Source organism: Antedon mediterranea, chromosome 6, assembly GCF_964355755.1.
Source record: "Antedon mediterranea chromosome 6, ecAntMedi1.1, whole genome shotgun sequence".
Taxonomy (NCBI): Eukaryota; Metazoa; Echinodermata; class Crinoidea; order Comatulida; family Antedonidae; genus Antedon; species Antedon mediterranea.
This window is the reverse complement of record NC_092675.1, coordinates 25,823,180-25,850,558: the sequence shown is the minus strand read 5'-3', so window position 1 is coordinate 25,850,558 and position 27,379 is coordinate 25,823,180. Positions and strand designations below refer to the sequence as shown.

Here is a 27,379-nt window from a genome sequence, read left to right as displayed (position 1 = left end):
ACCTTGTTACAAATTGGGGTATGTTATCAATGTGGTTTAAGGTAAAGGCCTATTATTATTATTATTATTATTATTATTAAACACAGATATATTTACTCCTTAATCAAAAATATGTTTTCCTAGAAATGCATTTTATGTCAATAAAATTTAAAAAAATATGTCAATAAACATTATAACAGCATTTGTAAGCAGAGCCTTCAACTATTGCAACATTCGTTTCCAAAATAAATGTCACCAAGTAAGTCATATTACTGTCACTAAATAAGTACATACGTCAATGGCAGAATTAGCATGCTTCAACAAAAGTATTTACCTTTACCGGTTAATAAAGAAAAATTAGGGTTATTACTATAATTCAACCTAAACATAAGGCTTAATAAATAACAATATTAACTATAAATCAATATATAAAGCAATATTGCTGGCTCGTAAATACAATACCGGTGGCATTTATAGTTAATAATACACGTAGGCCTATACCGATTGTTGCTTTAAGCTGACAATCATTAAGAATATCCAATTAATGTTGATAGTTTTACTAATACCACCTCGAACCAAAGACCACCGCCCCACCCACACTCCCGCCATCACCAACTCATCCGCAACTACTTGAATCTCTTTGGAATATTTTGTTGGATTTAAATATTTCTACTTAAATTTAAGCTATAGTGCCCTCTATGTATGATTGTGAAAGTTTATATCTCGGATAAAAAAAAAAATAAGATGCCCATTCATACCTATATGGATGGATAACTGACATGTTATTTCAGGTAGTTAAGTACGACCGGTAACCAACCGAAAGGTTTCTCTGACTGATTATAATTTAATTAATTAAAACAAATTCTTTTGCTTAACTGCGTACAACCGTATACAAAATAGGCCTAAGCGTTATAGACAATCAAAGTGACATAGGAGAGTCCCGAGGAGAGTATCCTAAAAAATAAGCGAAATATAGGCTTACTCCTGAATATATTATATTATAATGTTTGACAATCAAGTTGGCTGTACTCTTGTTTGTTCACTTTTAGGCCTATTTCCAATTTCCTTGTCTACGTCATATTTTAAAGAAAATTATGTTGCATGACTATGGTGATTGACAACTTCTGTGTCGGAAACATTCCCACAGGAATATCCGACATATCATATTTTCTCTCTTTATAATACGATCGAAAACAATTTTATTTGTTCTTGGTATAGTCTGATATTGTTGGATGTTTGCAGTGCCCCCTGTATAGTGGATAGTAAACATTCATTGCGCGGATAGTAGTTTTAAATTACATTCAATGGATTTGCACAATGTCTACACAAACAAATGTGAACACTGCAATAAAACACGTTGCAATAGATTGAATATTACATATTTCTTTCTGCTGTGCTCGTACATAAGTGTATCTATGATGTCATAGCAGTGGTTGCTATCACGTGATATATTCAGCGTAAATCAGTGGTGAACTTGAAACGAAGCCCTCAATCTGAACACAAAGTACACAGCCGAGACTAAACATAAAGCGACTGGAATCAAGAGAGAGACTGTATATCCACGTATGCTTGCGTTACGATCACATCGTTTCACACGAGACAACTCCACTCCGCGAAATCGGTGTTCACCACACATCAAAGGGAAATACTTCCCCTGATGAAGAACGAATTAGGATTTTATGTTCGCTGATATGGACAGCATAAACCGTCTCGGAGATTTTTATTAGGAACTATTCGATCGACTTTGGAGTAAATTTTGACAGCTGATTTTAAACTCTGTTTGCAGTTTGATTTTTACAATGTCCTAGATCTTTACTTTTTTTTCAAAGAATATTGAATGATTTTTAATCAATGGCGCAAATACGAACTTTCGTCTGCCAGGCACTTTTGACATTGATAGTCGTGCAGGTAAGAATTTGAGGATTTTTTATCCGTTAGTTTATTTCAGAAATACCATTTGTAGAGGTATTTTTCCATAGGAGTCTCATGAGTCTAATATTTCTGTCTTCTCAATACTTTAGCTAGTGGCCATCATAAATACTCTGTGTTTTTTCGCTGAAACTTCGCCATGCCCTTGCTATATCTAAGATTGAGGTGGGGGGGGGGGGGGGGGGGTTGGCAGAGGTGGTGATTTTTCTGATTCTTTTCTCAATATTTAACCGATTTACATCCACTTTGCATTATCTACAAATCGTGTCCCCGACAGTGTCACATATGTATCACATAGTTAAGTTTAGGTTAAAGTTAGATTTCCTGGTAGGCTACAGGCACAGTAGGCCTACATAATTATACTCAAATTTGGTGTTTAGGGTGAAGTAATGGATCAGGAAATACGTCATAAAAAATCCACAGTATTCATTTGTAGGATACTTAATTTACCCTACAACCTGATATATCTTTCTATCTACATTTAATTTTGACATAGAGATATTGTTCATTATATATCTCCATGAGTTTGATCACTGACCATTGCATACAGTTAATAATAAGGAAATCACGGCTTGTGTTATTTTTAGTCGTGTTTGTACGTTTATTGATAAAATTAACACGCATTTCAGGTAAGTACAATTAGTTTGTAGACATAATTACTTTCACTTCAACGATATTCTATATCCCTAATCCAATCCATAGAAGCATATGGCTTAATCATGATTATAAAGACAGGGATACATAAATGGGACGGTTCCGTTTAAAATGTGCGCGAAACAGCTTGTAAACCACGTTAATATCATAAATTTTATTACAAACGTCAATATTTTATAGCATTTTTATATATGTATATGTTATAATGTTATGATTAATTACATAGATTTGTATCGACTGTGATTGATCGTCCGTTGTATAGTATAGTACTGTGCAATGATACAACTATAATGATCAATGTAGTATGTCTTTTTTCCTATTTGAAATATTTCCATGTATCTAACTGTTAGAAATACTGACCTTATAATACTGGATAATGGTAATAAATTGAGTATTTTGAAGTTAACGTTCATAATATTCTGGCTTAGGGGGCCTATATCAAAAAGTTGTCATGATATTCAAAAGAAACAAAATATTATATTTAGGCCTATATTAAACTGAAATAGATTACTGTCATTTGATTGAACAATTATGGATAACATGGTATTCGATAGACGGTACTATTAAATTATCGTGTGATAGAACTTTTTTAAATATGAAAAACTAACGCCAGGTGATCAGCTCCTTTCATCTTTTTAGGTTCAGAAAATGTCCTTGAACATAATAATATGCGTGCCTTGTCCACGCCACCCAAAGTACATGAAATCTATCGTATAACTTGAAAGAAATAATCACCTTCCGTATAAATATGTGGAACTAGTATATCAAATTTACAACCTATACAGCAGTTTCGGTTCCCTTATAGTCTGGAAACAACTCAGGAGGTTTTACATTTCTGTTTTTATCCGTTATATATACTATAGAATGTGTTGATCCATGACCAGTCTCAGTGGTCCCTATATCAAATTTACAACCGATTTACACGGTTAGGTCTCCTAGTCTGGACAGCAAGACGTTATGTTTTGTTGACTGTTGGTTTACGGTCAGTGTTAGACCTAGATTTGCTTTGCAGATAACTATAAGCAGAATTACAGATTGTATGCTTTACTCTAAATATCTACATTATCTTCCTAATAATGTCAACGACTTTTAATTAAAACATTCAGTTAACATGGCTAATTGTACGATCACCCAGAGGGCTATTGACTGTAATTGTTAACGCCATCAATACACATTACAGTTTAACGCAACAGAAATAACACAGATGAAGTACTAACAGAGATTGTGGATATATTTGCAATCACATAGGAAGAATTTACGTTGAAATTATAATTGCATTATAATTCTACGCAATCGAACTGTTGGTTTTTAATTTATGGCGCTTCATAGCTACAAGAAACACATTCCATATAGCTGACGTACCTATATCGTATCTTATTTGTCAGCGTACGTGCATGTTATTCACGGACATAAAAATTGACGTATAAATTAAATGTATCCATATTGTTATATTATATTAATTACTCTATTGATTCTATTAAATTAAATTCATAAAGCGTTGAGAGAACATCACACCATATGGCGATACTATATTAATTAATGAAAAGGAAAAAACTGAAACATAATTTACAGTATCCTATACCGACGTTTAAACTATATATTGAGATTGTGGTCCGATGGAGGATAAAAATCGCGGGAAAATGGGTGTAGTGTTGAAGTGAAACAGTTCAAACTAGGCCTAATTCCAGATTCCATACAACGCATCGTGTTTTGCCGCAGTGGCCGAAAAACACACCGTAAACGTTACGTTACTCTAAACACACAATTTGACAGCTCTTTAAAGTTGTTTATTTATATTATACCGTTTCCATGTTTGGACCGGTGTATTTGGTCCCCGTTTCCATTTGAACTTTTATTTCCGCGTACCAAGTTGAGTTCCTTCAATAGAATGTATTTGGTCTGTGATTAGAAACTCCTAAACTGCGATTAGAGTTTCAATTAGGTTAGTGATTTCATCAACCAATGGCCTTGAAACGCAATGAACAATAATACAAAAAAAATATATATATACGCGCGCTTAAGCAGGCCCTGAATACGATGTACATCATTGTACAAGAAAAATGGTTAGATAGGCCTAAATGAAAAACCTTTTAGAAAAATAAAATCTTCAGTTGGGTTTAAAAGTTCAAATAAACACTTTCGGATTGAAGGATATTCTACAAAGTTGGAGCCACACCCTATAGCTCTTGGACCAAATTATGTTACGATACTTACATGTTTAAGCATGGTTTCCATTAGAACGCAACGCAGCGACGTATTGACGCAAAGTGATGTATTGCATAATCACAATTAGTGGGAACCGACGACGCAACAGTTCTGAAAAAATCGCAGGTTTGATTTCACGCAGGCGGAGGCAAACACAATTATTAGAAGGGCATTTCTTACGTTCCGTAGGTTGCGTTACATTGCGTCGCTAGTTAGAACCAAGCTTTAGGAGAATACTGTGCAGGCTTAGCTTGTCTCATAGAAACACCTGCGAAGCTTCCCATCGTATAATTACACTTATGGTGTGAATGCAGACGATATCAATTTATTGTTTTTAATTACCAAATTCAAATTAAAAATTACAACAAGAAGATTCATTAATATAAAATAGATTGTTAGTAGAAATCTGGGTACAATGCATTCGGTAATAAATATGCAAAACTAGAAAAGTGTAATCGATATTTGAAATAAGGTATCGTAAAATTATGACTATAAAATACAGCAGCGGGTTGCGTCACGCGGTCTTAAAAAAACTACGGAATAATATATATTCATACCGTTATAGGTCACAGATGTAGTTTGCTGCGTAAAGCCTGAAATTTACCAAAACATTAATCTTACTAAACGCAATTCCAACAGCGTAAAGCTTGATTGCGACTCGAGACGGTGACGCAAGGACGTATCACACCAATAATCCATCACTTGTGATTGAACAATTCACTTGCGTTGCGTTACGTCCTTGTTGTGTTGCGTCGCTAGTGGGAACCACGCTTAACAAGCGATGGATTATTCAAATAGTGGCTTGTCATTGGTAAACTCGCTTACGTTGCGCGTACAACCTTGCGGTACGTCTCTAGTGGGAACCATGCTTAAGGGTCTTTCACACCTGTTCCGGCACGGTTCTGGTCCGGCGAATCGAACGTCAATGTTTCGTTTTCACGCGGCTATGCGCCAATCGATATGTGCGTAGCCGCGTGAAAACGAAACATTGGCGTTCGATTGGATTTCCGGCGCCGGACCGGAACCGTGCCGGAACAGGTGTGAAAGACCCTTTAAAGGGCCTTTCACACCTGCTCCGGCACGGTTCCGGTCCGGCGACGGCAAATCCAACCGAACGTCAATGTTTCGTTTTTACGCGGCTACGCGCATATCGATTGGTGCTTGGCCGCGTGGAGCGTCGTAAAAACGAAACATTGGTGTTCAATTCGCCGGACCGGAACCGTGCCGGAACAGGTGTGAAAGACCCTTTTCGCATGGAAACGTTGCCCAATATGCAACAGAGAGCAAGGAAACAAACATTTCAGTCTGTGGTATCAGCAATCTTTAACCTAATTAGTAATTCACAAAATTAGGACATTAAATTTTCAACAAAGGATATCATCCATTGAAAATTAAATACTTCCTTTATAGACGGAATTATTGATCGAGGACGTATCAGATCTCTCTCACGCCGTCCTGACTGTACGTACAGATCGTGCAGACGGACAGAATTGATTTTGGGGCCAATCAGACTATGACGTCCACGGCGTCCTTCTAATCATCTCCGCCATAACCAATAGGGCTGACTGCATAGGTGAATCATGTAGTGTAGATTATGGACATCAAACATGGTTTGTATTCTGGTATCTACACACGACAAGAGTCGCTTTTGATAGTCACTTCGGTACGTTAACATAGACGCGTCTAGTTTATAGTAATCCAGCTTAACTTGATCTAGGGTCCATCAAGCACCCTATTCGAATGTACTCAACAGGCTTTATGAAGACAATTATCCGACCATCTTCGTTTCATTAATGTTGTTGAATACAGGTGGGCCTCCTGGAACCACTTATGACGTGAGATTAATTTCCCTGTTACTTAATACTAAAAGTCATTATCCCGTAGCCAACTTTACTGGTGGTAAACCAGTTAGTTATAATTAGACCTACTGTCCGTATTAAATGTATCTAAATGTATCAGTATTAAGTTTATTTTGCGTCATCTAAACAATTCATGACGCGATATCTTTAACATAAACACAAAGAAGTCCACTAAATTAAACATTATTTTAGTGACGATAGTAGCAAATTGCATTTATTTCTAATGTTACATAATACACCAATAATACTCTGAGTAAACCCACACGATTGACATATTCACACTCATAACCATACTGTATACGTTGCATTCTTTAGTGTACGTATGAAAGGCCTTCGATGTAAAACATAATAATGATTAGATAGGTATAATATAATTAACCTTACTACAAAGACAAATAATTACCTGACGAACCGTGTATACAGTCGCCAGCTAAACAATACCGATTCATTTAATAAACCAAATAATTTGATCATAATGATACTAATAATATTTCAAATAATTTCGACAATATCATTATAACCTTGTGATTAACCTTCACTTTCAATGTAGGACTAGTTGTTTTAAATGGTTATTAATTAGTGCTGGCATGCCTGCCATCGAATGCAATTACCATGAATGTTCAATATTGTATTTGCACAATAACTAAAAACTCTGTCTACACTAGCTTGACAAAACAAGTGTGATGTGCCTAAATAGGGCAGTGATATTTCCAAATATGGTAGTGATATGACATCGTCATGTCCATATGGGCAATCACATGATTTATTTGTCACATATAGCTTGATGGTGTAGACAGAGCTTTAAAAGGTGAACAACGTGCTTCTAAATGGAGCAAGAAACACAGCCCCCAGCAATTTGCTTAATTGCTATTTATTGCATTATATAAATAAATAAAGAATAATAAATATAGTATAAATATATGCATTGTATATTGAGATATAACGAAACAAAGTTTATATAATAACAAACATGAAGTGATATAACAGGGTTGTGTAGGCTGAGTACATAATAGAGTATTGAAAGTTGGAGATTGATGTCGTGTTAGTTTTCAAAACAATATTTCAAACGGTTTTACGTCCCTACTGACAACTCATGTATTTAATTATTACAATTATTTAAAGCTCCCGTATATGTTTTCTACGAGTGTACACTAGTTTCGCGGCATTTACTTCTTTGGCATTATGTAAATCATGACTCAAGTTGAATAAATAGCAGATATTCTGAAAGCACAAGTCACATTTGATGAAGGAATCGTGATTAAAAATTATTACTAGTTTTGGTGAGCATTCAAGTTATGCAATCTCAAATCAGAAGCCTAACACAGATATCGTCTGTCAGCAAATATATTATATTCAGTCATATATGTTTAAATAACAATGTTAACACAGTCAATCATTATTCTTACTAAGTATTAATTTTTTTTTATTATATTCAGTATGTTTCAAGTAACAATCATACAGTTTATTATTTTCTTTACTAACTAACTAGTAGGCCTGTTAATTATTTAATTAAACATCACGTAATTTTTATTTTGGTGATTGTAACTGATGGCATGATGATCGTAAAAAATGACAACATTCAATAGAATAATGAAGATGATGAAATGGTGCAATGAGGAATGATAATGATGTTGAATATGATAATGATGATGTTGATTATGATAGTGGTTATGATGAAATGAGGAGAATGATGATGGAAAAAATACTGATAATATGAAGATAATGATGTGATGAAGATGATGATCAAAACACTGACATTATCAAGATGTTATAAGAGGATGAGGATGATGATGATGATGAAATGAAGAGAATGATGATGGAAACAATGCTGATAATACGAAGATAATGATGTGATGAAATGATGATCAAAACAATGACATTATCAAGATGTTATGCGAGGATGAGGATGATGATGATAAAATGAGGAGAATGATGATGGAAACAATGCTGATAATATGAAGATAATGATGTGATGAAATGATAATCAAAACAATATCAAGATGTTATGCTAGGATGATGATGATGATAAAATGAGGAGAATGATGATGGAAACAATGCTGATAATATGAAGATAATGATGTGATGAAATGATGATCAAAACAATATCAAGATGTTATGCTAGGATGATGATGATGATAATGATGATGATAATGATGATGATGTGACGGTTATTATGATAATAACAATGATGAATAGAATAATGATCAGGGATGAAAAATTGTAAATCTACTCTTCCCTGATAATGTTATTTAATTATGAGTCTATAACTTTCATAAGCACAATTAGTACATACATCAGACTTGATTAGTTTTGATTGATTAGTTGATCTCCCGTCAATTACTTACATCATTTCGAGTCAACATTCTACTGTGTTGGTATTCATACCTAGAACAACCAATTAAAATACAAGTATCTTTGATTAATTAGTCGAAATCTCACTGTAATTTGAAAATAATATAATAAACGCTAATTATTCGTTTATGCAAAAAAACTTACCTCGACAACGTCTCATGAATAATCGTACAGCATGTTGTTTATATACCTCTATTGACTGTGTACTTAAATACTATAAAATTATCAGAATTTGTATTAACATTATTACGGTATTAGTTTAACGCACATTCATTTTCACACTGTGAAGACCCAAAACCAATATTCTATGGTACGAAGGAACAAAGAAGCTAGATGTAAAATGATTCTTAACGAAAATCGGTATTAAATACCGTACCACTACAACCAAAATGGTCCTTATTGAAGCTTGGTTCCCACTAGAACGTAACGCAAGGACGTAAACGCAACGCAAGCGTTTTAACCAATGACAAGCGAAGTTATATACAGTTAGTAATCACAAGCGAATAAGCCATCGCTTGTGATTGGTCAATTCACTTGCGTTGCGTTACGTCCTTGTGTTGCGTCGCTAGGAACCACGCTTTTAGAGGAAGATATTATGTGTGTACTATTAGAAATGTAGTCAAATAAATTTAAAAGCAGGGTGTATCCTAAGTGTTTGTATTCATTGTGAGGTGAGGTGAGAAATAATAACATAAGATTACATATTCCGTAAATAATCAGAATGATTTCCCTGTGCTTCATTTTCATGGCTATAGCTGTACGCATTATTTGCCTATAATTTCTGACAAAGAATTCAACTAATAACAATATAAGAAGTGACAGACTATTCCTAATGTTCTCTCTTGTTGATGATTCTTCAACGAGACAGGTGTTTATTACGTATTCGAGATGAACAAAAAACACTGCTGAGACAGACTTTTGTCTTTGGCTTTAATTACGGATACTTGTATTATGCTAATAATGAAACTACGTACGTAAATATGAAGAATACATCTAAGATATACAATACATGTCAATATAACCTAATTTCAGGATCGCCAATATCGGTCACTTGTTAACTAGACAAATGTGGTATTTGTATGTCATTGTTATTAAACAAACGCCATTAGAATGAAGAAGACGTTAAATGCATTTTGCTTTAAATATTGAGTTTTGTTAGAGGTAAGATGTCAATTAACTGGCGATGATATAATGCACGTAGTTATGTTAATAACATTCTCACTAGATTGATGAAGTGGTGGTGGAGGTGGGGTAGCTAGATTGTGTTATTTTTCAAAAAAGAGTAGCACCCTATTCTATATGACATATACTTAAATCAATCAATTACTTTACCATTTGTTAAAATATTGATAGCAAACGTGAAAACGCGACTCTACTGCTCACTATGTCGGTGGGTTTGTCGGTTTCGTTGGTTGGTCGGTCGGTAAACACTAACTCAAATTTGCACACGCAATTGCAGCCATGTTTATGGCCTTGTTCATTATAAGGCCTACTCTAAGTTCTTGGTTTAATTATACAGTTATAATTGTTACAGTATATAGAGAACAATTGTTCTGACTACTATATGTTTAAATAAGTTGTTGAAAGTACTCTGTAGTAAAGAATACAGTAAGTACCTCATCTGGTTTACTTAACATTGTGTGCTATTCGTTTGTTATTTTGAGATTATTTCCACTCGCGCACATGTATGCAAAATAGATTGATTACCATGCACTTATTGTTTTTAAATTCCTGTTTATAATTCCAATGAAACAGTGCCAAATCGATAGTATTTACCTCCCTTGCCTGCTATATATTCATGAACTTCTATTTGAAGGTTTAAGCTTCAATACCATAAGTCGCACTGTAAGCTGATTTCTACTGTACTTATAGATTCCCTAAGGTATATCACAGTCTGGACATTTTATATAAATTTGGCGCGCCAGTGTAAAATATTTATTCAAATATCTGTGCGATATTTTTATTAGCATTCTGTTGTGATTATATCAATGTCAATATATTATGTACATCGAGGTATAGTTGTTCTTAATTTATACGTTCGGTACATAATAACAAAACATTAATGATTAGGCCTATATTATATATATATATATATATATATATATATATATATATATATATATATATATATATATATATATATATATATATATATATATATATATATATTATATTATATTATAATGTGTTTCCAGCTGGAAACATATTGTTTATGCTTTTTTAGTCACGTGCAACGCGACTCTATAATAGCTCACTATGTCGGTCAGTTGGTCGGTCGGTAGGTAAACACTAACTTAAATTTGCGCACGCGACTGCACCCATGTATATAGCCTTGTTTCAACATGGAAATGTCAACAATGACAGAGATATAGAGCCAAGTATTTAACGAAGATTTCCAAATAAGTGTGACATTCAAAGAGAAGGCAGGTCCAAATGTAGGAAAGGACCAAATGTAAGAAAGGCCCAAATTGTAGGAGATAAATCCAAAATAGGAAAGAAGATGTCCAAATGGAAGAGATTCTTATAGAGGAAATGCCCCAGTATAGGAACGGTTCAATAGAACTACCTTTTACCTCTTTAATTGCTTTTCATAGAGGAGTTTCGGCCTCCATCTTGTTTGCCCAAACCATTCTCCATGCCCAAACTAAAATTATGTTATCATATTATATTTGTTATTTTCTATTACTTTTAATGAGTTAGATTGATGTTTATGTTCTTACAATTGTAATTCGTTTCTAGTAAACGTGTTTTTCAATAGTCACCTTCTCCATCTTGTTTGACTAAACTAAAATTATGTTATCATGTACAGTATTTTATTTCCTTCTCTCACTCAAGAATATTGCATAGGTTTTATGTTATTTTCTATTACTTTTAATGATGTTTTCAAAAACTTTTTGTGTAAATTATAATGTTTATATTGTTGAGGTAGATGGATGTTTATGTCAGTCATTTGTTTCTATTGAACGTGTTTTTCAATAGTCACCTCAGGGATTTTTCTTTAGGTGCGCCATTAAGAAATGAAACGTTTGCGTTTCCAAAATGTCATGTAGCATTAGATAATTGGCTAACTATTATTCAGAAGCACAGGTTTACGATTATTTACCTTGCTTGCTGTTTGTTAACTACTGTGTTAAATAGTAGCCTAGACTTGTCGTTGGTGTATTTACTTTGACTTCTTTGCGACGACGACTACGCAGGCAGTTTCTAAGGTCTAATGTTTACTTATTATAATATTTATATTCTTAAGATGTGCCTCATCATCAAAAGCATTTAAATGTAGTGTGGGTAACCAGCCATTACACTTATCTCGAATGATGATAGGTGTCGTATCTACAGCAATTAACAGTATGTTTATCGTACCTTACTAGCACGCATATATGGATTTTGGATGCATCACGTATTATAAGAAATACCACTGCTTGTGAGACAAAAAAATAGTTTAACAAAATCACGAATTCCATTGTAGGCCTAATTAATCAACCTACAATTATCATATTATAACTTAAATTATTATAATAAGTAAAGAATATTAGCTATGTTTTAAATATGTTAGCTACTAATTCTGAATATTTTAACCTATCACTACCAAATTAAACCACTCCATTTTACACAAATCAAGATGTATTTTCAGATGACAAAATTTCATCGTATTTGATCTAGATGTAATGTCCCGTCTTCAAGGAGATAACGATCTCAGTGAGTATCTTATTAATTAATATATAAAACAATACCAAATTAAAATGACTATTTTGACACAAATGTATCTGGAACAATCTATTGAATTATTTTGTTAACCTGAGGATTTGAAATTCCTCCACTTTCTACCATTTGCCTATTCTATTTATTTAGTATAGGCCTATTACTTTTTTTAAGGAGAGGGAATTAAAATATATTTGATTTTATTTGAGTCGTTTTAGCCTACATATATTTCAATTAACAGCAATATAAATTGTCACTTATGAGCAAGTTTAATTTATGTGTTTTTTTTTTTATGGGGAAATTTTCTATTGCATTATTGCCCTAAAATAGGAAGAAATACGATTTTCATGAAATACCATATACATTGAAAAGAAACACGTCATACTCATGGTATTGTTGTATGATAAAGTTAAAGTTCGGTGTACTGCATGTAATTGTAAGACAGTTGTATGTACAGTACAACCATGAATTAATTATTTAAAACTTAATTATATCATTGTCCCCGTGAACAAAAATATAGTTTTTAACTTTGACCAACATTTGGATCGAAAAAATCCGATTTACCTGAAAAATCTGTAATTAAAGCAAAAAAAAAGTCAACTTGTAAGACAATGAGTTTTTAGTTGAATTTAGCCGTTTGATTGTATAATTTTGTTCGTGCTTTTTTTCTACGAAAGTTACCGTTATAATTAAACATTTGTTTTGTTCATCTTAATCTTCTTCGTTTATGATTTCGAGAAAAATATATCCTCCAGGTATACTTTTTAAATTATACTGCAATGTACAAAAATAATTTGAATACGACTCCTTTAGAGGGTAATCCGATTCAATAGTTCAGTTTTCCACGATGGTGAATTTAATAAGGGTCAGTAAGCTTAGATGCTATCATTTGAATTGTAATTGCAATGATATATTTAATGTTCGATTCATTAATGTTCTCATTTGCGAATGACAGTTGTCATGATTAGACAGCTCCATCACGGTCTATAAAGTTTATGGTCTTAATATGTTAATTCATGTGCCATCGTTACGTAGAATCAATTGAATTCCTATTGGAAGTCAATGTAAAGAACAATTATACCACAATTTCACGAGCCGTGGTATCATAATGATATTAATAGGCATCATCCCGTATCAAGTCTTCTGACAGTAACATTCATCCCACGGGATACTGCATGCCTCTCTCCTGTAACGCTGTAGCTTCTTCTTCGTCACTGTTTGTCCGGTTGGTTAGTGCTGCAGCTTTCCAATCAGAAAACATTGGTTCGTAAACTGGGATGGTCGTTTGGATCTTTTTTTCACATATTGAGAGATTATTAGATGGTAGCGTTAAGTTTTTAGTCGCTACAGCTCATCTATGTCGGTTGGTTGGTCGGTCGGTCTGACTGTCTGTCGGTTCATCGGTAAACACTAATTTGAGCACGCGACTGCAGCCATGTATATGGCATTGTTTTTCATCTACTGTGGTTAACCCCTCCTTTATTGTAATAAAAAATATTAGAGTGAATGTGTTCAGAACTGAATAGCCTGAGCTATTTCCGCAGTGCGCTGGCTTAGCAACGATCGTAACCACGGAATAGATGAAATATTTTTCCCGTTTTTATGGTTTGTTATATTTCTCTGTTCATTACTTTCAAAATCTAGTACAGTTTATAACACGGCGCCGATGGAAATGAAGAGAACTTGTGTACAGCGGTACGTAATCTGTTTGCAGAAATTGTAATATTCTGCTTCCCTTTCTGATATTTTTTTTAGCGTAAACATGAAGATACAGATTTATAGGTAGAAATAATGTAATGAATGCATAATATTATTACTCCAAGTTTGCCGTCGGGGACCTGTAGTGAATCATATATTTCTCTGCTATTGACGATATACGTTGTAGGTCTACCGGCTGTTTAGGAAGCCGTTTGAAGTCCAATATTTTTGAAGTAAAAACTCTTAATTTTAAGAAGTATTGATTTTAAATTCTAAGCGACCATCTTTATGCAAATTAACATAAACCACTTCATCGCGTTCTAATTTCAATCCAGGGCTTTTAAAAATATTATCATCTTGCCTTCAATTCTTATGCAATATTAGAAGCTGTAATTGTGTTATCACGTAAGCTAATATTTTGAAAATTAACATATTCTGAAACCTTCAGTATTACACATTTCTATACCACTGTGTAGTTTAAAATGCTATTCTTTTCAATCGAGAACAAAATCTAACGATAAAGATATGTCACTTCTTGTGATTTGACGCCAAATGGATTGGTTTTCATGGTACGACGTCCATGTCCGGAAAGAGGTTGTAGTAAGTGTCAAATAAAGAGGTAATAATCCTTCCCTCTCACATACACCCCTGAATGTTTATGTCAAGTGTGTAATGTCTTTCTGTATATTATCTGTACATCAATTTGTGGATAAAGATTCGGTCTGACAGTTTTATTTTTCTAAAACGATTTAGTCATAATGGTTTATATAATTAGGTCTGCATAAACGCTACTGTCAAACATATCTAATATTTCTATTTTTAATTTGTATCATAGTTTGGTATTTCAACGTACTTCGTGTAAAAATTCATAATGACGTGCTTATGGGTTGTTTTTCAAGAAAGCTTTGATTTATCAAACATTTTTGGCATATTCACTATTGTTAAAAAGAACTATTGTGCATTGCTTAGGTCAAATACCTATACTTAACGTCATGTAATTGTTCCGCGTGTAATCTGTTGAAAAATATATATTTTAATGAACGGTTCAGTTGCATATATCAATTGTAATGCACTAATCATTCAAACCGATTTTCTGATGGCGTTTAACATGCTGTCGCATCTCAGCTGTACGATCTCCATACTTCATTTTATTTTCAAATTAAGCAAATAGTGTTATCGCCAAGTGTAAGGTAATGTGGCGTATCTCCATTCTTTACATTTTATTGTAATTATGCGCTGGTTATGTTTGACTGGTGCGGCGCAGCATGGTTACATGCCTTTACGATAGCGCTGTGTCGTTAGACAGCTCTCCTAATTAGTCTGATTAGGGACAAGTCCCGAACTCTAACTTCTATAAGTTTACACTTAACCCAAAGATATATCTAACTTGAAATTGATTAGGCATGTGTTTCACACACATTTTAATATGTTCGTTTTATCGATAAGATAAGAAGAAGGAATTTCACTTATTTTAATACTGTAGTTCGACTATGTATATAAAGTTGACAAAATTGGAAACGGCAAAGGTAACAATTGTTATTGAATATAAATTATCTGCACTGCAAGTTTACTCTATACCATTACCATAAGAAAGTATGTATTGATTATTGTACAGTACATCATCCCCATTCAACAGTGAAACGACCGGGGATGGTCAACCACTTTTTTGGGTACACCTCTAAAGGAGATACTTTACTTTTCCCCTAATAGAGATTCCACTGTATATTAGATGGATTCGTGTGCAAACCACTAAAATAAAAACATATTTTGTGCATATATATGTATATGGAGACCTTATTATTACTCACCGTTCAAAACGCTACTCATAACCATAAGGAAACTTGAAGAATATTGATTTATATAAAGGAAGATTTCGTAAAAAAGTTCTAACAGCCTTCATTCACACTGATATGTCAATCCTAAACACGATGTAAAATTAGCTTACCCTCTTAAGACATAAATAAATAATAAAAGTGTTGGCCTTATATTTAATTATTTACTTTATGAACACATCTACTCAATAAACTACTTAGAGTGCATGATTATGGTAACTACTACGTTGTAGCAATAATAATATAATTATATTATAATAATGTTCAATTTACTATAGCGCAAAATGCAGGACGCCTCTAAGCGCTGAACAATCAACAGAAAAAAAGAGCAAAAACTAAAGAAAATGCAAATTAAAAAGATGGGATTTCAGGAGGTGTTTGAATGTGGTGAGTGATTCAGCATTCCTGATATAATTTGTAAGGGCGTTCCAGAGAACAGAAGCTGACCACGAAAAGGCACTTTGAACAGCTAATGCTAACGCTAATTAAGTGTTGGAATACATCATTAAAATGAGACAATTGTTATATGTACTTAAGAGGTTACCGTAATTAAATCGTATATGAAACATGTGATTATGCAGTACAGCAGACTCCACATCTTTGGGAAAACCTATATAGTCTAGGGAACCCTTATTGGGAGACATTTTCCGTGAATTAAACGAGGTGCAATATATGTCAACAGCCAAACCCAATTTAAGAAAACACCATATTAAGGGGAACCTTATTAGATCCGGAAGGTCCCCGTAATACTAGGGTTTCTAATTTAAGGAAAATGTCATTTTAACCATTGTTAATCTCTTTATACTTCGACACATAGGCCTACACATGATAGATCATAATAGGCCCTACAGATGATTCGTCACATACCCCTTATTATGTAACGTGTATTAATTTCGGATTCGAATTTTAGGACAATACAACTGAAATTCCAATGCTAAAAAACAAGGCCATATACATGGCTGCAGTCGCGTGCTCAAGTTAGTGTTTACCGATCAACCGACCGACCAACCGACCGACATAGTGAGCTGTAGAATCGCGTTGTACGCGACTAAAATGGGTCGTGTGACTGACTTTGTTAACTGTAAACTACTTTTGATCAATACCATTCTTTCTGTTTTAATTCAAATGACGTTTCCTTTTTTTCAAAAGCTTTCTGTCAATCCCCTACCTAGCTTCCTATCTCCCTGAGCCATGTTCTAATTATTCGATTGCCTGTTGTCTTATGTAGCTACACTTGAGCATCTGTCGGGACAAATTGACGTAAGCCCTGGGCGCAGTTGCTTAAGTTCTCCTTTAAATTCAAATAAGTATTGATCGGTTAAGTATACAACAAGAATCACAATTAGATGTAGATGAATCGGCAGCAAAGTCTTTGTTGACATTAGTTTTCAATTAAACAAAATATCATTATAAATGCTCGTAAAGTAGATACAATTCCCGCACAACTCTAATAATGCTGGTATTATGTGTAATTGTTATTGAAATGTCTCACCGGGTCCTTCTGTAAGCTAGATGTATTTTCATATTTTTCTTTAAGTTCAATGTTTGTTGAGGCATATATGTTTACGTTTCAGAACAAATAAAGCAGGCACAAACGCCCTGTCGTTCATAACACAACACTGTAATTCTTATACACTGCAGTAAAACAGATTCAGTACCATGGTGGTTTCAGTTTCAGTCTTGTTTACGACAGTTTTATATTTTATATACGTTTCGAGTTTTATGTTATTCACCCACAATTATACCAAAGTACTTCGTTTTTGTTACCAAGTGAACCATAAACAGCACATACCTTGAGCAAACATACCCTAGGCGTGTGTATTTAGTTTTAGATTATATAAAGTTTTTTTTAACTGCAATAACATGATATCGCCGTTAACTGTACTTTTCTGTGTCGACTAAATTGGCACTTCTGATTCCAATTGACATAAAGATTCACAATGTAAAGGGAACCTACTTTTTGTCTTAGAAAATCAGAGTGTGGTTTTATCGATACATTGTTAATTCCGAGTTATAAGAAAGCAATCCAACATGATATTCATCTTGATGGGGTGGAATGAAAAGGAAAAAGTTTGGGCACGTCATCTGATCTGCGATGATCAGTTACCGTAACTCTTAACAAAGGGACAGCACCATACCAAAAATTATTTCGTTTGGTCCATGTGTTGATTTTAATATTAATGGTAAATTAAAATATACTCTTATATCTCACCATCTTTCGGGTGAGAAGTTAAGCAGTGTATATTCTTTATATTCAACCCGGTTTGGGATATTAAGTGAAACAAAAATTACCGAATGGAAATTTCAATAAATCTGATTTAAGTATATGGCCAGATATTCTATCCCCTACTGTCATGTTCGGACACTGGACAATAGTATGGATCAATACATTGTACAGGGCAAGATTATGATAATGTTACACTTAGGTCACTTAACATAACCGCTTTCTGGTGCCATATGAGCCGCTATATGATCTTAACTTACATCAACAAATTAAACACTACTTGATTAAACCTCCTTTGTTACTTAATGCTTGATACTCAATTGTATCAGGTAACCCAAAAGTCATTGCCTTGTGTGAGTAAACAACAGAGCATTGATCTTTTTCAACCAATATTTTCAGAAAATGTGTTTTTGCGTCATAAGGGCATCATATAAATCCGGAAACAAAAATATGTGAATATTATTGCTCCAGAATTAATCATAAATAAAGCACGCATGCGTATAAACCCTGTTTCAGCATGTTCAGTGTTTAAATCCCCGTTTTTTTTAATTACTATTATTCACAGCCGATTCTCGGTACTGTACGGTATCTATTTCCGAAGTATCTGGAATATTTGGTAATACAACATCACATGTGCTTCACATGTATCTAGAGTATGTGAAGATAAAGCACTGGGAATCTGGTGTTACTCATTTATTTTGTTGACGAATTTTATTTCTGTTTGTCAAATAATTTTTGCTATCAACAATGTGATACATTTAAACGAGGATCCTTTAGTTAATATAATAATCGTCGGGTTAAGCTTGGTTCCCACTAGGACGCAACGCAAGGACGTAGACACAACGCAAGCGAGTTGACCAACCACAAGTGACAGTTCGAATAATTCATCGCTTGTGATGGAGAAGCTTCGGGATGCACAAGCATATCCTGACCGACCAAGACATCCCCATGTCACTAAGAAGTAGGGTGTACAATCAATGTGTTCTAACAACTATAGTATATGGGGCAGAGACATGGGCAACAACGAAAGAGATGGAACAAAAATTGATAACAACATAAAGAGCGATGGAAAGAAAAATGGTAAATCTATCAATACAGACAGAGTAAAGCATAATAAGAAACGGAAAAGAACAAAAGTCAAAGACATCGTGGTAAAGATCGAAGAATTGAAATGGAGATGGGCAGGACACATAGCCAGAAGAGACGACAACAGGTGGACGAAGAGATTGAATGAATGGCAGCCGAGGACAGGGAGAAGAAGAAGAGGACGGCAAAAAAGAAGATGGCGTGACGACATACCAACGTACATGGAAACGGCAACATGGGAAAGATCGGCAAGAAACAGAACTAAATGGAAACAGCTGGAGGAGGCCTTCACACAGCAATGGGTGAAATAGGCTATGATATGAGAGATTGGTAAAATGCGTTGCGTTACGTGGCTGCGTTGCATCTCAAGTGGAAACCACGCATTACGGTCTATTCTCTGATACATATAATGATATACATACCAGTCGTTAACGAATCATCCAAACCTATTTTGCTCAATATTGTTATTTTTTATTTAAAAAAAAAATCAATATCCAAATCATTATGAGACGTGCGAGACATTAATAATTATTAGGAATAAAAAAATTGTATTTATTATCACAAGTTATGTATTGATTTTATTGAATTGTGGAAATCCTTTCATATGAACACACCGTTTCTCTTTCTGTCTTCTTTATTAATATAATATTGTGATAATTTAAATTTATGAATCATAATATTTATTTGTCATCACTATGCGCCTTGAACAATAATCATTAATAATTACATTCAAACAAATTATTGTAATATGCATAGATCGAAAATATCTGCTCTATACATAATATTTGTCGATGTACTGAATTTTAGCAAAATACTTTTGATAGTAGATAATATAAATGACTTTTCATTTATGAATTTCTTAAAAGAGACTTCGTGAGTCTCTTTGTTTAATATCAGTAATAAAATAAGCAGTCGCGTATGAACGCACACCTTAATGCAGCGTGTTCCCTTTAACGTGTCGGAAAATATCCAAAAGGGTTAATGAGTTACAACGCTAGTGTGCGTTTACATCAGATAAATTCCAGTAACGCGTGAAAGAATGAAAATAACCGCCACGGCATCCCTACTTTCATACGAAAACGAAAATAAAGACATAGAAATGGCTTTTTAACGAGATCATGCACTGTTTATTACATACGTCTAAATCTCCCGAAGATTGTGAGAATAAGCTATAACAACGCAGTTGGCTATATGTACATTACGCATAATTTCCATCCATTTCAATAATTGCTGATGTTGGAATTTACATTATATCTTTAAATTAATGTAAACTATACGGATGATATTCACAGAATTTCACCAATAATATCATAATAAGAGGAATGTTATAAAGGCTTTACCTTCCTTAGAATTGTAAGATTTAAATTGATTATAATGGACTTGGTTTTCAATAGAGAAATTAATTCTAGCGCCTTTCGTCTGAGACGTTTAGTCGTTGGTTTTGGCATGTTTTGGCTTCATGGTAAATTTCGATGTAATTTCTTATAAAAATTAATTTACTTCCTAATAAAGGATAATAAAATAAATCACTGTTATTATATTTTACTTGTTTTTATTTACGTTATTAATTGATAAATTCGTCAGGAACAACACCGCTAAATGGAACTCTTGTGGAAACTCAGTGATACCAGCGTTTAAAAACGTTTAAACTCGCGTTCCAAAGTTACGTTACGGTTTGGTTACGGTTAAATAAATACTAAAATATGTTAGCAAAAAATACCGTACAAACCATTAAAGAGCCTTTATCCACAATAAACCACATGTCACTGCATGTAATGGTTTATCTATTGCGTACATTGACATATTTGTATTAAGCATGAATTTCTGTTTCTCTAGCGAATACTCATGGCAATTATTAGAATCCAGTCTCATTTTGATATTTACTGTTAGACAATTACACAGTTGAACAAACATAGTACACACGTGTTATTGGTCTCATTATTTTATAGCGAGTCGTACTATTTGTCTATTTAAATTATTATCAATTATGTGACCTGCTAATTTCATATTTTTCAAATCAGAATTTTAATAGGAATAAGAGAATTGTATGTTAGTCCTATACCTATAAAGCAAGGCTAACAGCATTACATAGTCGTTTAAAGCTGTGTATAGGCCTACACATAAGTATGATGTCCCCAAATATGGTGGTGATATACTTAAATATGACATCGTCATGTCCATGGGCATATCACATTATATTGTCACATAAAATGTGACAGTGGAGACAAATCTTAACAACATCATTTCATCATCATTTGTAGTATTTTTGTTTGTCCTAATTCCACTTGTTGCGCCGGTTATCAATATCATAACAATTTTCATAATTTTCATTTAAAGTCTCATTCACTCGTTTTTTAGATCTAATTCAAGGTCACAAACTACATTTAATATAAAAATAAATACTATATGGTGGTATTGAGATAACTTTTTTCGTCTTTAAACGCTTAAAAATGTGAAAAATAAGTCGATTCTAATCATTTAAGCGGCCCACTATAAATCCCAACATGCATTGGGCGCGGATTGATATTTTCTTCTGTAAGCTATCACTCACTTTTCGATCGATCGTAAGGCCAAAACAAATGGATGAAAATGCCGGGTTTTCACCAATCAACGGATTCTGAAAAAAATAGAAAGACAATTAATACAGCAACTATGCAAAGTTAGGCTAGGCCTATTAGCTAGTGTACGATGTTTGTACGTTACCGTACCGATGTTTACCAGCTATAGGCCTGCAAAACCAAGCCGAGCTAGGCTAGGCCTAAAGACCGTCCACGAGAGGACATTCACCGCGAGGTACTTAGGTAGTGCATTGTTTCTCTCTTTTTATCATAATTTACCATAAAACGTACATATTTAAGACCAGGAATGACCTGGTTTAATGCTTTTAAAGTATATTATAATAAACACAACAGGCAAAGAACATTAACTCTAAACCGCCCGGTGATATACTGAAATTTAATTAATTAATTTGAAACGATAAGATAAGAAATTCTGTGAGAATGAGAAAAAGTCGCCCCAACCGAGACTCGAACCCAGACCTTCTTATGCATTATTAAACAAGAAATATTTCTTACAATAAACGCTGCTCGAAATTTTAAAATTAATCATTGTTCTTTCTTCAGATATATTTATGATTAATTATTAAAAAGATGTTCTTTAATCGGAAAAAATACATACAAATCAAAGATAGTTCTTTAAAAATCACATGCCCATTTAAAAATGGTCAATTTTGAACTTTAATGTGCTGTGTGTGTGACGTCAGCCTATAGGCATGCAACTGAATACCCTCTAGAGACAACGTGACTTCACGGTGATACAAGTGACTATAAATTATAGTCGAGTTTACAAAGTCGCAAAACTGCCGGTCTTAGATACTAGGCCTATAACTGCTGCTTGCTTTAGCTTATAAATGAGTAGTCCTCATGGGACCTAGCTGGCTAGAGCAGCGGCGTGAAAAAAAGTCACAAATTGTAGGGAATGGGTCTTTAATAATCGTATGCTCTAAATGGTTTTTTTCTTATTTATTTAGAGAGGTTATGGATGGCATAATTTGGGTGATTCAACTTTTCACTGTTGGTCGTTAGATGCTGGATCTGAAGATAAAGACAATGTATTTGACTGTCGCGCAAAAGGTAAAGTTTATTATTATTTTTTTACAAATTGTAGATTTATTATTTGTTAGGCTCACCTACTTCAATTTCATTTTTCATCCTTCATTCCCTGATCTTACTTTTGCACTATCAGTATCAACTATTAATTTGAACTAGACTGTTAATAAATGACTAGACTGTTGATAAATGTTATGAAACGTAAACATTAAAAGCATTTTTAATTTGAACACTCTATTATGTCGATAATTTGCTTAGTGCATTGGTGTATTGTTTTTTGGCCGGTTCCTATATGTAACTTATTATATTTATATGAATATGACTTCTGAAAATATAACATAAACATCCTCTTCGTGTTTTGCATTTTGAAGGCAGCATCAAAAGAAAATGATTAGGCTACACGAGCACCAAGCAATCAATATTGATATATCGATAAAATATAAAAAAAATCGATAATAGGCCTAATTGTAGGCCTATTTGTCTCATTGTATTCACTTTCTTAACACAGAATTAAAGTTTTAAAACATGGAGTTATTCGTAAATGTTACTGTGTTTTTTCCTTATGAAGAAAGTGCAAACGAGTATTGTATGAACGTTTTTTTTTTATGATTCGACGAAAAAAGCAGTGATGCTAACTTGAAGCACGATTCTTGCATACAGTAAGAAAACGGCACCGAAGATTAATATTGTGAATAATAACATGATGAAATCGATTAGATATATGAAGTGAAGTTAGCATAAATTGTCTGGAGAAACATTCAAGAAATGTAGGCTAATTATTTTCAAAATGACTACCTTTCATTCCCGTACTAATGAGTATAATCGACAGTATCTAGTACTTCCATTTTGGTTTTGTTGTTATATTTCTGATGATTATACTACACTTGCTGTGACCCTTTTCATAGTTGTAATTAAGTAAGTTGTATTTCTTTGTAACAATTCAGTACATTACCGAAGTAAGGTTAAAGCGTTCTCATTTGGATGGCAAGGACCGGACGAAGCGGACCGCTAGTAATTTGACCAATCACGACGCGGTGGTGGATCATGCATTCAAACTGTCGCTAAAGCGTGGTTCTCACTAGCGATGCAACGTAACGCAACTTACGCAACGTTAGAAAATGAAATCAAACCTGCAATGTTTGCAGCACTATTGCGTCGTTGGTTCCCACTTGTGTTTACGCAATACACCATTTTGCGTCGATACGTCGCTGCGTTGCGTTATAGTGGGAACCACGCTTTATAATGCGTAACTTGCGTTGCGTGCGCCATTGCGTTGCGTCCACGCTAATTATGAATACGTACAGACCATCTTATGCGTGGTTCCCACTAGAGACGCAACACAACGACGTAACGCAACGTAAGGGATTTGACCAATCAGAAGCGATAAGTTAATCGAACTGTCGCTTTTTATTGGTCAACTCGCTTGCGTTGCGTTTACGTCCTTGCGTTGCGGCCTAGTGGGAACCAAGCTTTAAATATTTACGGTTGTGTTAATTCATTATCAGCGGTCCAATGCTGTCCATTCTAAAATTATATTTTTATTATTATTATTGAATTATATTATTATTATCGATGATGAAGTAACGAGTTATGTGTTATTGGCAAAATTATAATCTATTCCAAATGTAATTTACTTTTTCAGTTTTGTGGACAATTTTTACTAAAAAACGTCAACACTTCGATGTTATGCGCCATTCACATTCGCATTTCCATAAAATGTAAAATGAAAAGTAAATAAATATTGTTGACATTGATAGAAAATAAGGTTGTGTTAGTTTTACACAAAATAATGTATGCCCAGACAGAATGATATTTTATCACAAAAATAACGTCCTGAAACTGCCACTCGTAAAACGAGTATATTATTGATGATTTTAACAAATTTTAATATTTGTTTCTCAATTTAGGCTTATCGTTTGCTTGGGTTGGTGATGTTCCCAGCACAGTTGTCGCCGAGGAGACATTTTATGTAAATTACAGTTTATCAGCTACTGATGAATTTTTCGAATGGGCGATAGATACTAATTCAGATTATGCCCTGTTACATGGACGAATACTAAACAAAAAGTATGTAAAACCTGAAATGGAAATATTATTTTTTTTTTTTTGTAGTAGGTTGAATAAACATGACAAGGGGCTTAATTTTGAACAGTTTGTACAATAAACATAGACCTGTACATCGATATATAGGTCCATGCAATATTATTTGATGGGCATTTGCTACCGCTTAGTGGCATTATGGTACGATAACCCGCCTTTTATGAGCCTACGTGTTACACGTAATTAGTTTGGATGTAAAATTAAATTAGTAACAACTAAACCTATAAGATGGACATTTTTATCAAAAAACACATATAGGCCTATAGCCTGAAAACAATATTAACATTTAACGTAATGTAAATAATTATCATTTTTCAATTTATTTTATTTTATTTATTTCCACAATATAATAACATACAGGATAACAAATACAATGAATTAATCAAATGCCCATTCAATAGTTGTTGAATATCATAAGAAAAAAGAAAAAGAAAAAAAAAACTTCGCTAACCCTCCAAGTAAAATTGCATGTATTTTATCTCATGATTTACACAAGTTTGGTTTATTTCAGCTCTGTAGCAGAAGCAAAGGATTTTTGCTATAATACTACATGTGACGATAGGGATACAAGTTACGACGAGAATAACTGCTGCTTACATCATATTAATGTCCACTCATGTCCTCAAAGTGTGGTAAGAAATAGGCCTATGTATCATTATTCAATGTGAACATGAGAGGAGGTACTTTATAGTTTATATATATGCATATATAAATCCAAAGGCAAATTACTAAAACAAAAATTAGTGGATGGATCTCATTGGAGGTACAAAAAAAAAAGCGAAAAGCTAAATCAAAACGATAAAGTAAAACAGCCGGAAACGTTAGCAGAGCTTTCAGACAACACTAGCCCTTCATGTATATAAACATCACACAGGCACAGAATAAATTGTAAACCGCCCGGTGAAATTTAATTAATTAATTTTAAACGATAAAGATGAAAACATCTGTGATAATGAGAAAAAATATGTATATATATTTCTGTTTGTGTGTGTTATTTTTATTGGCAGAAATTACTTCTTATTCTTAGGCCTATTATAAATTGCAATATGTTATGGAAGTAAGTTTTCATTTGCTTATTACGGATTTATTTTTAGATTGGTAATGGTATCTGCGGACCATGGATTCCTCCAAATGGAACCATATTTACACATACTCCGACCGTTTACGGTAACCTAGCAACAGCGATGTGGAGCACGGAGGTTGCTTTAGTTACAACAGGCCTGACTTCCATAATTGCTCACATTCGCATAGGGAACATTCAGGCAGCCTTGCATAGCGTCTTGACAGTGGAAGAGGCAGTCGGTAAGTTACGAACGTGTTTTTTAACTCTTAAGCCAATAACCTATGTTTGTGTAGCAGATGTCAATACAAACGTTTAATTGTCCCCAGTGGAGTTCTTCATATTGATTTCATAGCTTCGTGCATGTACGAATATATTTCAAACATATACAATTTTATAACATAACATAAAAAGGTATCATGACGGTCATGATCTGAGTCATTCATTTTTTTGTAATGACCTTTTGTTTAATGACCAAGGAAATAAAAATAAGGGAACCAATCATGAAAGTTTTCAAATTATTCATCCGAAGAGGGCGCATTTCCTTGATGTGTGTCAGAGCCATATATAGAGAGAGTTTCGACATTGCGTTCACAGATTTTAGAAAGTCACGTGGTGTGCACACCGGCCATCTTTGTGTCCAACTATGCTTATTATAGCGTATAGGGTCGAGTCATTTGCTTAAAAAATGTATAACATTCACAAGGCTTTAAATATCGAATATAATATAAAAAAAATCAATTTGTTTAAAGAGTTTTTGTTTCAAAAATCTGTATACACACAGTAGCAATAATTATGGAATTTTCATCAATCGCCATCAAAAATCATAAAGTTACTGCGAACATGATTTTAAACAACAAAATGTAAAAACAATGCATTACTATTATAGAGAATCGCTGTACAGACTAAACGCACACGCGTAGGCGCGTGCATGGAGCGCACAGCCAGAGCCGTTCCGAAATTGCTATTTTTGTTGTTTAAAATCATGTTCGCAGTAACTTTATAATTTTCTAATTATTTTAACAAAAACCTTTAAACAAATTGATTGTTTTGATATTAAATTCGATAATTAAAGCCTTTTGAACGTTATACAT

The 27,379-nt window shown here is 33.7% G+C and overlaps 1 protein-coding gene across 1 annotated transcript in view; it reads left to right on the top strand.

Annotated features, from left to right (window-relative positions):
• The first annotated feature begins 1,455 nt into the window (after positions 1 to 1,455).
• LOC140052267 (atrial natriuretic peptide receptor 1-like) overlaps positions 1,456 to 27,379 on the top strand; it is a 69,204-nt gene continuing 43,280 nt past the window's right edge. Inside the window, exons 1-5 of the mRNA XM_072097741.1 lie at positions 1,456 to 1,887; positions 23,047 to 23,149; positions 25,033 to 25,192; positions 25,737 to 25,857; positions 26,320 to 26,527. Coding sequence (XP_071953842.1) covers positions 1,831 to 1,887; positions 23,047 to 23,149; positions 25,033 to 25,192; positions 25,737 to 25,857; positions 26,320 to 26,527 — 649 coding nt within the window. The 5' untranslated portion in view covers positions 1,456 to 1,830. The remainder of the gene's footprint in view (positions 1,888 to 23,046; positions 23,150 to 25,032; positions 25,193 to 25,736; positions 25,858 to 26,319; positions 26,528 to 27,379) is intronic.